A 16,966-nucleotide genomic window follows, 5' to 3' on the forward strand; every position below is an offset into this window, starting at 1 on the left:
ATGAGGGAATTATACCATATAGCTAGGTTATTTATGTCACATGTATTTATAAAATATGAACAACAAACATCTCCTGAGTGTTTTTAGGAAGGTCATCGGGAAAAGCTTACCCCCAAAGGTAAACTCTTCTATCTGTAATTTTGACAGTATATCGAGTAATTTTTAAGCAAATCGTCGGGAAAAAATTCACTGTCAAAGTATCTCTTTTGGATTTGTCTTTTCGGAACAAGCGAGTTATACCATATTGTAAGATTATTACAGAAAATATTTTACTGAAATTAGAACAAATTTGTCTCAGTTATTACTGAGAAAATTGTCCAAAAAAAATTCAACCCTTGAGAAAACCACTTCTTCTGTATGTTATCGGAATAAACGATTTATGCTGTATGTTAGTTTATTAATGAAACATTTCTTTACGAAATATGAACAAAATTGCCTGAGGCATTAATGGGAAAACTATCGGGGTAAAGCTCACCCTAAGATTAAGCTACTCCTTCGAACGAGTTGTTTGTTAGGTTATTAATGATACGTTTATTTATGAAATGTGGTTGAGAAAATTCTGCAAAAAGAACGCATACCATACAGTAAATTACATCATATATATTTTTTCAGAAACAAATATTCATATGCGGCGGAGATTCGTTAATAAAATATATATTTATAAAAAGTAAATAAAATCGTCACAGCTTTTTTTACTTGAGAAAATTGAATTGTTTTAAATTTTAATCCTTCAGTAAATTACCCCTACTTTTAGATGTCGAAGGACATAAGATTCGAAAGATAGTATGTTATTAAAACGTTGTGTCTAGAATTCGGTCCAGATACGTTGAACAGTATGGCCTCTATTTGAGTGCGTGTAAAAGCGTGACGAACCGAGAGACGAATAGATGGACAGACATCGAAAAATCATTTTTTCGATATGTAGGAGCCATGTAACTTGAATTCATTGAAATCTGGTATTCGGTTTTTATAACTAACCACACTTTCTTCTTTCGTCGCTCGAATGTGAAAACGAATAGGCCTACACCGACACGTAATGTGATAATTTGTAATCCCAAAAATTTAATTTGTTATATTTAATGTGTTGTCACGCTAGAAAAAGAAGCTTATGCATGTTAGATCATTTTATTATCAGTTTTTCACGCTACTGTATAATTCGTCGGAAGCATTCGTGTTATTCACAAAGAGAGTTGTAAAATTTAGTTTTGCTTAAAGAAAGCATTCTTGATTTTTTTTTTACACAGACTTGCATTTGTTGCACTTGTTGATATGAAACAAAAGTAGAGAGAGAGAGAGAGAGAGTCAATACTCTAAAAAGGAACACACACACACACAGAAACACTAGAACAGACAACGAGCTATGACTGTGATTGTGTTCGTCACGCTGTGTGTAAAGCTGCAGGTCGCGCTTGTTTTGTTTTTTACAGACACACTTGCAGTGAGTTGAAGTTTGAAGTTACTTCTGCTGTGTAAAAAAAAAAAAAAAAAAAAAACGCAGAGGGAATGATTAAGCATACCATACCATAAACTAAAAACAATCGCTATTAGTAATAAATAGTAAGCTAATTCTAAATAAATACGTCATCAGAGGAAACAAAAAGTTATTTCATTATTGTATTGTTTCAGTTTTTATTAACATACAAATTATACACTTCAATAATATTTCGTAAAAAAAAAAAATGAACAGGATCGGATAAGATTCGACCTGGGGTCAAAACACTATAAGAATTACTAGTCCGTCACTCTACCCACTTGACCACACAGACTTTCTTTTCTTGCTTGTCTTTTTCTTAAGAAATAAATGCTCATGGCTATAGAGCATGTCACTTCCAAACTTAATACAACAGTTTTTTTCTTTGTTTGTATATTTCCGTACAACATATTGGTTACAGAAGCTAATTTATATTTGGCAGACAATTTACACCCTAGATTTAAGCCAATAAATGCAATATTTTACTCCACTTTCGTGTTCCTTGATTCAACTGTTCTGTTACCAATTCTGTAATTCCCTCTACAATCGTGCTGTGCTGCTCCAAAAATTCCCTCGAAAACATTATTGCCAGTATACACAAAACCGAACATAATTTTGTTTTTTGCTTATATTTTTATTATTTTATTATATTTTTTGGAAATATCTCCTTAGATGGATTGCTTTCTATTATCTCCACATACTAATAACTGAATTTTACCCATAAACATAAGGAAAATGAAATAATTGAGAAAAATCGTGAGTTACAGTATACGCGCAATTTTTTTTGCGCATGGGAGTACATCTGTAAGTTTATTATTCATTACTATACAGGAAATTTAATAATTAGGGCCGGGAAGTTTTTTTTTTTTTTTTTTTTTTTTTTTTTTTTTTTTTTTTTTACGAGTGCGCGAAGACGAAGCTTAACATTATATATGTTAATTTTGGGTCATTGTATGCCAGAAAGTGGTGGATTTTATTTGTCCTTTTTTGCCTTTTTGGGTGTTATTTTTTGTTTATTGCTCTTTTTTTTAAGCTTTTCATAGGTCTTAACGTCTTTTTTGTTTTTTGTTTTTTTTTGCCCTTCATCTTTCGACAATAAATTTACTCGAATCACCACCGCCTTTTAAACATCTTGTCTTTAGTAAAAAAAAGAAAAAGAAAGAAAAAGAAAAGGAAAAGAAAAAAACGGTTCAAAAGATGACATTCTTCAACGACTGGACTGGTAAGACCAGATCTGCAACAATCACAAGTCAGATAAGGAGGCTTAACAATGTCCTCCAGCAATGGGGAGTGGGGGTGGGGAAGTTTTCTTATTTTAGTTTTTACTTCAGTTTGTGGAAAAAGGACAGACCGTTAACCTACCAGAACCTTGTATTCCTTGAGCATTATATCTATTAAATATGAAATTCTAATTAAATTGGGTCTAATTTTTACGTCCTTTTTCTTTTTAGTTTTTAGGTCCTTTTGTTTTTAGAAATTTTTAGATCTTTTGATAGGTCCTTTTTAGGAAATTTTTAGGCCTTCAACTTCCGAACCCTAATAATAATAGATAGCGAATATTTGTTACTTGCAATTGATTAAGCGTCCTATATTCTACCTTTGTCCTTAGCTCTTTACTAAAAACCGAAAGTAATAGAACTTTGATATCAATATTGGTCTGCATAGAGCAAAAATGATAAGCAGTAGCAAGAAACGTTTCTATGGAATCGATTTAGCGTCCTAGGAATAGGTACCATCTACTTTCTTCAAAACGAAATGAAATATTTTAATTTAACGTCGAACCTTATGCTCGTTAGGCTAAGGGAGATGATGATTACGCCAAATAAATGATAATGAATCAATGGAGTATGCCGAGAAAACCTACGAACACGATGTTTTCCACTGCCATCTTACTTTGCCGGGGAACGAACAAAGAACCCCACGCACCAGATGTAAGCACTCTACAACTAAGCAACAGTATTCCCCATCTATTCTCTTAACCATCTATTCAAATCAAAAGTAGCAGAATTTAACCACTTCTGGTTTTAACATTGATCGCTATAGAGAAAAAACGGTAATAGATAGCGAGCGGTAATAGATGCAATGAATAAAGCGTCCCAAAATTTTATGTCTCCGCGCTAATGTCTCTACTAAAACCGGAATCGATACAAATATTACTACTTCCGGTTTCAATCTTAATTGAGAAAACATCCCGACATACAGACTAAACTCCTTCACGTGGTATACACGTGACACTTCTGCTTACTTCTTCGTCTAATTCACCCTTCTCAATTCACACGTGCGTGGGTTTTCTCGGGGTTCTCCCGTTTCCTCCCACTTTCTTCATTCCACCATTTCATTCATTACTCATCATCACCGTCTCCTTTAGCCTAACCGGCATAACCATGGGACGTAAAACTTAAAGATTTCATTTCATTTTTTTTCAATTCACACGTGTCATACATCCATTTTATTTCATTTTCCTACTACTTATTCATAGCCTGTATTTATATTTGGTTTGGCCCCGTGTATCGTAGTCGCTAACAGTCTCGTCTTTGGTGCGACTGGTCCAGGGTTCGATTTTCTGTCAGGATATTTGGTCGAAAAATTGTAGAAGCTCTTTTAGGACAGTCATCCTGATGAAGCAAATGCCAGGATGGTACCAAACATACAGGTCCTTTGCCGTCTCCTTTCTTTCTTTCTTCCTTCCCATTCCTCGTATAGTGTGATCACCGAGGAACGTCATCCCTCGTACAAACGGATTAACAAAGCCATAGATGCCGAGAGCCCAAAAATCCATGTACTAGTTGCACCTCAATTTTTCAATGTCCAAAAGTTTATTTCAACTTAAGTTTTCTATGATGTTATTAGCGTATAACAAAATAATACATAAATAAGTAAATAAATAGCAGGTAAGGAACATCACACTATGTTAATTCGTTCTTTTTTTTTTTTTTTTTTACATTGATTTATGACATTTGGGAGCTATCACGGAAATTTTTAAAAGGCGTTTTCGGAAAATTTTTGAAGATAACTCACCCTAAAAGGAAACTCTCCGTTGTAGGTTTCTTTACGAGCAATAAGGTATAGCAATTGTACAATTGTTAATCAAATTTTTATTTGGGAAACAAACTAAATGTTCTGATTCATTTTTGAGAAAGTCATCTAAACGAACTCATCCCAAAGAGTAAACTACCTTTTGTGGGTTTTATTCGTAAATAATAAATTGTGTCATATCGTCAGGCTGTTAACATGTTGTTGAGTGTATATTTTGGGAAAGAAGCGTCCAAAAAGAACTTATAAATAGTAAGCTGCGTTTTCTCTTATTTCAAGATTACAAGTTTTGCTATATTGCAAAGATGTTAATAAAACTTTTATTTCTGAAATAATAACAAAATCGTCTGAGTTGTTTATAAGAAAATAAAAAGAGAGATTACAACCAAGAGTAAACTCCATTGGTGAATACTTCTCAGAACTTTATAAGGTAACTGCAGGTATATATGCCAGTGCAGGTGAATACGCCAAGTGTTCAGTGCTGGGACGTTTCCGACGGAATACGCTAGAATGTACCTCCAATATGTGCCACGGGCTTGGACAAGTCCGATTTGACAAATATTCTGGGAGACAGCGTTGAGGCCGCCACGCCGCGTGGTGTTGTTTGTTTAGGGAAGGTTCCGTGGAAGGACATTATTATTTCAATAGAGAAAGAATCTGTTATTAGTACCGTACTAACTCAGAACATTACCGATTGTTTACAACAATGTACGCCTTATCTCGTGTCTGTCTAGGAACACTTTATTTTTCAAGTGTAACTTCAGTATTTGTGATTCCATGGCTATTAAATCAATACCAAGCATGATGCAGCAAAATACGCCAGGGCTTGGACATGTCTGACTGCAGAAGGCAAAAATGTTTTCATTTGTACATGTTCCATGTAATATCGGTAATATTTTTAAGTCACAGCACAGTGGCACTGTTTGTTTATCTTCTTATGGGCTAAAACTTTTCAGTTTGGACCTTCATGAGATTATTGTTTTTACATTTTATCTTCTTATCTTCATCTTGCACTTTGGTTATTCTCTTTTTTTTTTTTTTTTTTTTTTTTGGCTTCATTCATGCTGTGCAGCAATATTTAAGTTCTTATAATACAGTCGATCTAAGCAGTTGCTAGATTTATTACAGGTTTTTGGTAGTATTATAGTCTTGGAGTACTTACCTGCATGTGTTAGTAAATATGCCACGTTGTAACACTTTTTTCTTTTACCTTGGGTACAAAACAGAAGTCAGTGGCATCATTGCCACATTTTTATTACACGTGGAAAAGGCTACTTTGCAATACACGTGGATTGTTCTTTGCGTTTCATGAAAGTTAAGGCCTTTAAAAAATCCAACACTCTTAACATGACGTATTTACCTGCACCTACCTTATCACACTATTGATTTGTCGATGGAATATTGATTTATAACGAAAAATAAACAAATCGTTAAAGAAAATAACATTTTATTAATTATCATCCTCAATGAAACTATCCTTATGTTTGATGATAGGGAAAAAAAATCGGAACCCCTCTTTGAAGGATCTTATAAGAACTTTAAGTTTGAAAATGGGTCCAGATAAATTGAACGGTATAGCCTCAAATTGAGGGGAATATACATCAGGACGAAGAGACGAACAGATGTCTCCCTCCAAAATAATACGTATAGCGCTAAATTCTTTGTACAAAAGTAGAAGAGTGATTCCTGAGAGTAAAACAAAGAAAAAAGTTCCAATAAACATAGGGCGAAACCCCCATCGTTTACGTGTTATAGGCTGCCGAAATCATGAAAAATGAATTTTAAAGGTTCATAGCTCCAAAACTATGGGACCTACCTTGGTCGGGTCAAGACTTTCCTTAGGAACTACTATGTGCCCTATCCAAAAATGCGTGTTTCAGAATCCTGAGGTGCTTCCACAACAATTTTTATAGAGGGAGTTTGACTACGGGCCTATGATATAAAGTACTCTCCAACTGCCTCCATAAAAATTGTTGCGTGATTACCTTAGGATTCTAAAACATGTGTTTTTAGATAGAGCACATACCAGTTCCTAAGTGAACTCTTGACACGACTAGAGTAGGTCCCATAGTTTTGGAGCTATGGGCCTTTAGAATTCATTTTTTCATGTTTTGCGGCAGTTTATAACACGTAAACGATGGGGTTTTCGCCCTATGTTTATAGAAATTTTTTGTTTATTTTACTCTCAGGAATCACTCCTCTGCTTTTGTACAGCAAATTTAGCGCCATAGATATACACCGTGTATATATATACTGTGAAAAATCGTTATCCGGACAGCGATATATTTTACAAATATACGGAATCCTTATGTTTACTACGGAAATATATACAAAGCATACGTTATCCATATGCTACACACGTACTGCCTTTTTCACAATTAGATGTTGCATCATGCCGCTGTAGGCTGTCTGACATTTAACAGTTTTCCATATATTACACATGTCAGCTGTATGTTACATATGCACCCATCTGTATATGACATCCTTACCGCCTAACAGAAAGTACGTATAGATGGAATCCTTATAGGGAAAGTATTATCAAACATATGTTTTCAATTATGAGTTTTCTGCAGGATGTCGCACGTTAAGTCCAAAAACTACAAAATTTACGCATATAACGTTTTTACGTACGCAACATACGTCATAGTTTTAATAAAACAGTGATACACATACTCTTAGAGTGAACCGATTCCTCGCGCCGGCCAACTGCTGCGCTCTCTGCTTTATGGCGTCCCCTAAATCAGTGGTGCCCACCTCCCCTCATGTCCATGACGCACCCCCCCTCAATTGTCTATCCGTAGGTGTTGTTCCATGCAAAAAAAAAAAAACTTTTCGATTAATTTCTACACCACCTCAAACTTATTTACATAGATTTTTAACCCCCCCAAATATTTCAATGACGCAGGTTGCGTCTGGGCACCCCTGCTTAAATTCTATTTAATAACGAGAGCAAAAATGAATAAATTTCCCTTAAATATTTAGTTTTTTTTCTGAATTAGTACACATAATTAATATGTCTTGTATTTTGTGTACTTATCTTGTGAATTTTCTTTTTAATAATAGCTTTCCAAAGCGCGTGTAAAACTGGCTAACGTCTCAAGTTACTACTACTGTATTGACTGGACTGTCTTCTGTAATCAAACCTTAAAATTAAATTTTTTAAGTATTTTTGTTTGAAAGATCTTCATTTGAAAATTATGTACTATAGTTTGTCATAACATGCGGGAGGCCATGGTGGCTTAATGGTAGAGCGCAGTGCATGGGGTCCCTGGTTCGAGCCCCAGCTTAGTAAGTTTGTGGTGGACAACATCGTGTTAATGGATTTTCTCGGGATACTCCCTTTTCCTCCCACATTCTGATTCCACCAATTATTCATCCGTCATTCACTTGCCTTAATCATTGTATCGCTTAGTCTAAAAGGCATAAAGGTGGGACGTTAAACTCTGAAAGACAGGGGCGTAAATAAGGGCCCCGCAGCCATCAGGAGCCCCCAAATCGTGAAGTTGGACGTAGAGAAGGGGCCCCACTCCACGCTGTTTTGGGAAGGCCCTCAAACCTTTAGTTGCGCCACTGCTGAAAGATGTCATAACATAATGCATCATTAGCAACAGACAGTGGCGTATTTAGGGGGATGGTTTCCGGGCTTAACCCCCCCCCCGAAATTTTAATCACTATATTAAAGTAAATGAAATATCTTGCACAATTTTCACATTTCCAGGACTGAAGTTAGCAAAGCCCCCCCCCCGAAACAAAATCGTAAATACGCCACTGGCAACAGACAACTATAAATGATGATACCCATCATTCTCCCATCAATTGGTGTGATACTCACCCAATATCTCTAATAGCGTGTAACGTAATCACACATATATGGATACAAACTATAAGTTATAATTGCGTTCGTTACCTATAAATGGATATCGTGTGGAATGAGGAACTTCACTCTGGAATTAGCACCTTTAACTTTAGCGAACTACTGCTGCCTCTAGTGTCAGTTTTATTAACTAGAGGTTTTTGTTAGCTGTTGAGCAAGTCTTGTCTGCCATTGTTAACCGTTAACGTAAGCGTCTTCACTATAGCGAAATTAAACTACCGCTAAATTTAGAGATTTTTCTGTAATTCTTCAAAACAATTAAAAATATTAGAAAAGCAGAAACGTTGTGAACTAGACAATACAATTTTGCATGTGACACCTTTACCACAATTCACCTATCTGCTTTTTGTATGCCGCTATTTACAGAACCCGCAAAAAATGCTAAATCTATCTACAATTGCAAATCGAAAGCAGATAGATGAGTTGTGATAACGGTATCATGCAAAATAGAATTGTTTAGTTCACTACGTTTCTGCTTTTCTAATATATGTATTTGTTTTGAAGATATTACAGAAAAACTATAAAATTAGAGGTAGTTTAATTTCGCTGTAGTGTAGACCCTTAACTACAAGAGTGGCAAGAAGTTTGCTGCTGTAAAAGTCTGCAACGAAGGGACTTGACATATTGGTATAGAAAACAGTGCGGTGCACATTATAGATATGATAGTGCTGTTCGCACAAAATGTCCAGCACATATACGAATAAAAGAAAGATCATAAATGTATCAGAGACTGAAGGAATACATTAATAGAACCCAGTTATTACAAAAGGTATGAATAGGTATAATACCAATCATCTGTCCAATAGGTCATTATGATAAAATTCAGTACGAGAATTATTTAACCAATTAAATAAAACACTGACTATGAAGCTCGCCTACGTACTAAACGCTGAAGGTGGTTGGTAAAGGCTTATTCTTTTTTAAACAGCAAAGCAAGAGTAACCTTATGTTAAAATTTCATGTTGTTTCGGCCAGGTTTTCATGATTTTCAGAGAGATGAAAAGGTAACTACTAACCCTTGTGTAATTCTTTTATAATTTATCTGTAATGACTATTCATTACATTGCTGCAATCTCCGTTACGGATCCGTAGATATTGTTTTGCAGTTCGTCCTTGCAGTTCGTTGTTAGCAGTCGTTCTTTCAGAAAAAATATTCCGTGGGAGCACTGCTGGTATTATTCTATTTATTATTATTTTATAGTCGTATTTGTTTTGGTCTCATCCAGAGAGGCACCCTCAGAGCTCCGGGGAAGGGGGGGGGGGCAGTGTCCCCTAAACACATGTCTGGAAGAAACACTGGTTGTTAGTGAATTTTGTCACGTTTCCACATAAAAAGAATGTGGTTGTATCTTCTCCCCTTAAAACATGTTTGCTCAAGGGCAAAACATCAATCACGGGCGAATAAAATATATATAATTTCGAATACAAGAAAATAATAATTGATGTTCAAAAGAAATTCAAAGTTACAGTTTGAAGTTAAAACTCTTCCCGTGACGCATACATAAGCAAACTGTGAATATGTTACATTGCATACTCAAGTTGGAGAGAATAAATATAGCCTTCCTGTAGTAGAATTATGAATGGTTTCCATTTTCAGTACTAACAATATTGTACTTAGCATTTACTAGAATACTTGGTGATGACAGAGGACACAGCTGAAAAATGTCATCAAAATTTTGTTTTTGATTGGCCAAATCTGGAAAATGTTAAAAATCGCTTATCTCTGACTGAATGAAGACCTGCTTGGCCAGGCACACATCCAAATGTTTTGTTAGAAGGTTTCCAAACTGTTTTTTTCTGCGGGATGGGGTCCAATACATACGGGGTGCGGCTGAAAAGTTCGTAGTCCAACCCAGAAGAAGTGTGCAAATTGTTGGAGATAGACAGAAATAGTTTTGTATATAACGTCAATCTCAAGAATAATCTTAATTACACAATTCATCGCTGTGTCAAAAGCGTTGTCTATGCTCTGTAACTACCTTAGGTTTTAACATCGTGTTCTTATAGATTGAAAATGGTAATAAGAAAGATAGCTAATGCTTTTTTTTATATATATGATTTCTAGATCCAAAGAATAGATTCTTTGTCAGCTCTTAATATTCTATTTAAACAGGAGATGATATATCTATAAACCAGTGCAACTTCCGGCCTCAATATTAATTCCCATAGAGCTAAACCTATAAGAGTAAGTGTTGTTAATATAGACTTTGAGCATCTCAAGAAGAGGTCTCCGTTTTCAACCTTATCGCAACCGGAAGTGATAAATCTACTACTTAACAGTTTTAACGTTGAATCCCTCTAGTTTGGAATTTTTACTGCATCTTAGCAATAAGATACGGTGCTCACGTAATTCTACGGAGTTTCGTTTACCTAAAACATCTTTATTTAAGATGTCCCACAAAGAACGTAACTTTTGAAATGCCTAGTCATTTCTGTGCTAGTAAGTTGGTAACACTGAATGCTACACAATTTTCATTTATTGTCTTTGTGGTTAGTAGTTACCAGGGGCGGAGTGTGTGACTACTATCCACAAAGACAGTAGGTGAAAATCGTGTAACGTTCAGTGCTGCCAACTTACTAGAACTGAAATGGCGGCCATTTCAAAACTTACTTGGGATGCTTACCCTGTCTGTCCGCATGTCCGTCTGTCCCTTAGAGATACAAAAATCTCAGGAATTACTTGACGGGTTCCATCAATTTTGGCCAGGATGAAGAAGTCAACTAGTACCGGCTTTATCGTTAAGCACTATAGAGCTAAAATGGTAATTGATAGAGAGAAGCGGCTTCCTGGAGTCGATTAAGCTTCCAAGAATACATATCAACTGATTTGATTTTGAGTTTAATGTCCCGTTCAGCAGTGAGGCTATATGAGATGGGACCTACTGATTAATGTGGAATCCGAACCACATGAGCTCCCGCCGGAAATCGAACCCGGATCTCCCATGCCAAAGGTCTGCACGCTAACCGCTTAGCCACGGATGAGCTCTCCATTCTTAACTGTTTACTAGAACCAAGTCATGGACATTTACTACAACTTCCGGTTTTAATATTGATATACATAGAATAAAAACGAGTAACGACTTTTTCGTGGAAGCAATTTAGTGTTCTACAAATAAGTACCGCTTTCTCTCTTAATCCTCTGTTTAAACCGTCAGTGGTAAAAAGCAACCATCTTTTACCTCAACGTTAATAACTACAGAGTAAAAACTTTAATACTTAGCGCATAGCGGTTTGAATTAAGCCAAGTAAGCAATCAAGTCTACAGTAAGTCTAAGTTTGCCCTTAATTTCCCTTGATAGACCAAACCTTAGAAATTATTTCTATGTATGGCTTTCCCAACTGTAAATTTCAAGTCATGCTTGAAGTCCAGATAGCTTTAACGTATAAAACTGTGTGTGTGTGCTTAGGCCATTGGGAAAAATGAAGGCTGCGCAAGAATGCTTGCGTGTTAGACTTAGCTTTAGAGGTTCTCTCTGTGTATGGCTTTTCTAAGGGTAAATTTTAAGGCGTGCTTGACAAGTGTTTCAATTTAAAGGAATTTTAACGCTAGCGCTACATTATGTATTATTGTCAAGTCTGCATCAAGCTTGCAATCGAGGAACTAGCAAGTTTGCTATAGTCTTGGTTAAGTCTGCAACCATGTAAAGGCAAACTTGTGCAAGCCTTCAGACTTAACCTTGATGGTTTGAGTAAGGTTATTAAAAATCTAGAATGCTATTAGGGAAGGATTCCATCTCTACTCCAATCTCTCTACCAAAACCGGAAGAGGTAGAAATATACTTCCAGTTCCGGTTTCAATATTAATTGAAACAACTATCATGCAATATGAAGCAAACTCCTTTACGTGGTGTACACGTGAACACTATTACTTGTTTGCGTTAATCATTGCGGTTTTTTTTTTTTTTCTTTAATGTCACTACTGAACAAAGTTGATTATTGCAGTCGAAATATGGAACTAAATAAGAACCCGACTTATTTCCAAATATGACTTTAAAGCTTTTTGTTTTCTGTCCGATCTAAGAAACATTAATACAATAGCTTTTCTCATTGGTTCATTTTATGCCATTTTTGTAATTATTCAAGCGACTTTTAACATTATTCGTTTCTTTTCTTTTCATTACAGCTGGAGAGAAAGACATGGATTGTTTTTATATCGACTACTTCCCTCGAGAGGAATATAGTCCCGATCCAAATGATTCTACAATGGCAATACCTTGTAAGTACATCATTTTTCTGAGTTAATTTTACACAATGACAATGCCGTCGCACTTCATACATGTAGAAACTTCAAATTTGGTAAATGATGAAAGAGAAATAAGTTTTAAGACCTCTCTTCCGAAGGAAGATGGAGTTTGTCATAAAGAAGGGACAGTCATACTGCTAGCCGATTTTTCAAGTATTTTATTATCTCCTTGAGGAATAACGCAGGGCCGTGCTAGGATACTAATGAGGGCGGTGGACAAGTCTACTAAAAGGGCGCCCATACAAACGGGAATATATATATATATAGAGAGAGAGAGGGAGAGAGAGAGAGAGACTTTGAAAGAAAGTATGGGTGCCATTTTAACCTCGAATCGAAATCCTCTTTACTACAGAAAAACTTTTTAGTTCCTGTAATAACATTTCTATCAAATAAAAAGAAGCTAAATGTATCAACAACTTAATATAGCACGCCTATGGACGCAGGAGGCTCATTGCCGCGTTTACAAAAGCTCTCCATTGATTTCTGTCCTTAGAAAACTGAATCCAGTTTCTACTTTATATTTCAATCTCTGCGAGAACCACTTTAATATTGTCCTCCCATCTGCGCCTCGATCTTAATCACGGTCATTTTCCTATTTGGTTTCCAGTTACAACTTAGAAAGCGTTTCTAATTTCTTCCATTCTGGCTACATAAACTGACCATTTGAGCCTCCTAGACTTGACCCTAAGAATGTCCTAGACTTGATGACCCTAACAATGTTTGGTAAACGGTGTAAAATTATTCAGTTCCTCCTTATGAAATTTCCGCCGTTCCCCATTCCCGTTCCTTTTGGAGTTCGAATATTGGTTTAAGAATCTTGTTTTCAAATACTTTCAGTCTGCGACTTTCCCTCGGAGTTAGTGACCATGTTTCGCAACCATACAGCACAACAGGCATGATTATCGTTTTATATATTGAGCTACAAATTCCTCAACAGAATTAGTGACAACAAAAGATTTTTAACTGAATAATAGCACGAAATCCCTGCTTTCAGTTGACATCAATTTTTTTAGTGATTATGGTTTTGGCCTGTTAATAATGATCCTAGATATTTGAAAGTATCCACTTTGTCGAAAGAAAATATTATTTGGAATTTTAACGCATCCATAAAATTCAGTATTACGATCCCGACAAACTTCCATTCATTTAGTTTTCTCTGCATTTACTTTTAAGCCTATATCCCTGCAAGCGTTAATTAAGATTTCTGCATTCCTTTCTATTATTCTATCATTACCTATTAAATTTACATCATCAGCATACGCCATAACCTGGCAAATATAATTCAGCTTTGGACCTGATTGCTGTCTTTGATTTTCCTTATCGTGTTCTCCAGAACAAAATAAATAATAATGACGACAGCGCATCTTGTTTGAGGTCATTCTCAACGTGAAAGCTCGTGAACAAGAATTTCTCTACTCGAACCTTACTTTGGGATTCATTTAAACATATCTTAATTAATCTATCTTTTTCGGTATTGCAAATTCTGTAAGCATGTTGTACAATGTTTCCCTCCTACCAGAGTCTAAAGTCAATAATTGATATGCCATGATGTTGTATCCTCTCATTTCTTTTCAAGTGTTAGTCGAATGGTAAATATCTGGTCGATAGTTGATCGATTTTACCTAAATCCGTTCTGATAATCTCCAATAATTTCATCTGCGTATGGAGTCAATCTTGCTAATACAATGTTTAAGAGAATTTATTGGATGCTGACAGAAGAGAAATGCCTCGATAATTATTAAATCTGTTTTGTTGCTTATCTTCTGAACTGGGACAATCATTGATTCTCTTTACTCTTGTGGCAATTCCTCCTTGTTCCAGATAATGAGAATGAGTTTGTGTTTCTTTCTCTACAATTTTCCCCTCCAGCTAAAATTAAGTCAACCAGAATTTCATCTACACCCGGAGATGTGTGTTTAACTTTTTTTAATAGCGATTTCTATTTTCGTCTGGTTAGGTTCTGGAATATACGGTTATGCTGCATACATTTCACTTTCTCCACGCGCATTAGTTTTTGGCTATTTGTTAAGCAAATCGTCAAAGAAATATTTCCATCTATTTAAGATGCTATCTGTATCAATGAGAACTGTTCCTTTAGGTTTCTTTAATATATAAACGAAGTTGATAGCATTTTTAAAGTTCGTTGATGCATTTATACATGTCCCGAATGTTTTTGTTTTCACTATTATCTTCAAGTTAATTAATTTTAACTTTCAAAAGTCGCGTTTCTTTGTTCTAAAAGTTTTAGAAGTTTTCTGCCAGATAACAATGAAATTTTATTTAGTTATTTCGTTCGGATTTTGTAGCCAACGCAGTTTCTTCTGTTTTCTCTTCTCTGCTACTTTAGTACATTCCTGGTTGAACCATGGTTTGTTCCTACGTATTTCTGCGTGCTCCAATATTTCTTGTGCTGAAATTTTAATGTTATCTCTAATTTCAACCAAGTATTTTGAACACTAGTGCACTCCGAACCTTCTAAAACCGAGGATCTATTCGACACTTCAATCTGGCTCCCCTCTCACCTGACTCTCCTCTATTAAAAAAAAAATGCGCTCCATTTTCAGATATTGAATATTTCCTTTATTCAGCGGTAGTCTCTCTCTTATTATCACAATCAACTCCTCTGAACGATCGAACATCAGTTATGCTAGACTGTTCTTTTCTGTCTACTAAAACATGATCAGTTTGAATATGTGTTTTTCCATCTGATGAAGTATATTTATGAATGTCGCGATGTTGGAATTTTGTAATCTTCACGATAAGGTTTCTGGATATTGCACAGTTCATGAGTCTAACGCCGTTGTCACAACCTTTCTTATGCAAACATTTATTCCCTATAATCGGTTTGAAAATACCCTCTGGCCCTACCTTCGCATTGAAACCGCCTAATAGATTTTTCATATGGTATTGCAGAAGATGATCAAATACCCGTTCTATTCTTTTATAAAAACTGTATTTTTTAAATAACCATCCTTATTTTCTGTTGGGGCATGTGCATTTAAAACAATAATATTACACAACCGACCCTTAAGAGAAGTAAAAGAAAATCTATCATTTACAAATTCAACCTATGTAATTGCTGATATTATGTATTCGTTTGTGAACGGAAAGCCCTGTTTCTAGTTGGTAATTTTTAATTTGTTCCCAGTAAAAGAACGTAGAACTTCCCGACTTGACTCCTTCATTTCCTTCTCATCTAACTTCCTGATATCCCAATAGGTCCAACCTCTATTTCTAAACTCATTTTTTACACATTTTAACGCACCTGCCCTATAGAGACTTCTTCTACTTCATGTTCCAAATCTCATGTCGATTTTACTTTGCGGAGTTCGTGCCAAGTTATCAATTCTGATCCGAGGATTCTGCGAACTTATCTTATTTTTTTATTATTATGGATGAGGTTGCTAACCTCACACCAAATTCTCAAGCTGGATTATCACCCCTTGTCTGTCCGCCACTGCTTTACTCAGTATATTCGCAGATAAACTCTATATCCCAGAGGCCTTCTCCTCCATCCACAACCTGAGGACGCGCCGTGCCGTGGTGACAGGAAGACCACATTTTACGGAAATTAATACAGCTATATTTCAGAAATACAACAGGTATCCGAACACTGCTTTAAAACACACAGGAACAATGAATATGCTCGGATATATGGATGCATATTAAAACTGTGAAAGTTTCGATGCCGTAAAAATCGTAAATTAGAGACTAGTGTCAGTGTAGTATTACATAAATGCATCGTACGTTTGACTATCCGAACTATTCTTGATGTATCACATTGTTTCGTTTTATAGCAATATAACTTTATAATATTTTTGTAAGTGATTATACTGTTTACCTGTTCTCTGCCAATAGCAACTTTATGAATTTATAATACAAAACTGAAATACAGAAGAATGAAATAAAACAAAAGTGATATTTCGCAGGGCATCTTATGTAAAGGGCGCCTTGTATTCTTCACAGGTTCTGTACTACCAGTCAGTATTTGAATTTATTAAACAAAGCTGGTATACAGGATAACTAAAACCACTTATCTATAATGTGATGTTTCGTAGGGCGCCTTATGTAAAGGGCGCACTGTGCCTTTCACGGGTTCTTCGCCAACAGTAACTGTGTGTATTTATTGTACAGAAATGTGCTATACCAGAAGAGTAAATAAAATCGTTCATCTTTGATGTGGCCTCGGAAGGGCGCCTAATGTAAAGGGCGCACTGCACCTTTCACGGGTTCTTTACCAATAAAACTGTAAGAATTTATTACTAAAAACTTGTACCTTTATTTATACTGTGATATTTCGGAGGGCGCACCGGGACACGTCCCGGTGTCCCGGTGGGCCAGCACG

General features: G+C 35.7%; 1 protein-coding gene across 1 annotated transcript in view; it reads left to right on the top strand.

Annotated features, from left to right (window-relative positions):
* The window catches only part of stg1 (stargazin-like protein), a 706,566-nt gene that overhangs the window by 516,602 nt on the left and 172,998 nt on the right, over positions 1-16,966 (top strand). Inside the window, exon 2 of the mRNA XM_081731715.1 lies at positions 12,502-12,594. Coding sequence (XP_081587841.1) covers positions 12,502-12,594 — 93 coding nt within the window. The remainder of the gene's footprint in view (positions 1-12,501; positions 12,595-16,966) is intronic.

The sequence above is a fragment of the Thermobia domestica genome, chromosome 11 (assembly GCF_964235325.1).
Source record: "Thermobia domestica chromosome 11, izTheDome1.hap1.1, whole genome shotgun sequence".
Classification (NCBI taxonomy): domain Eukaryota; kingdom Metazoa; phylum Arthropoda; class Insecta; order Zygentoma; family Lepismatidae; genus Thermobia; species Thermobia domestica.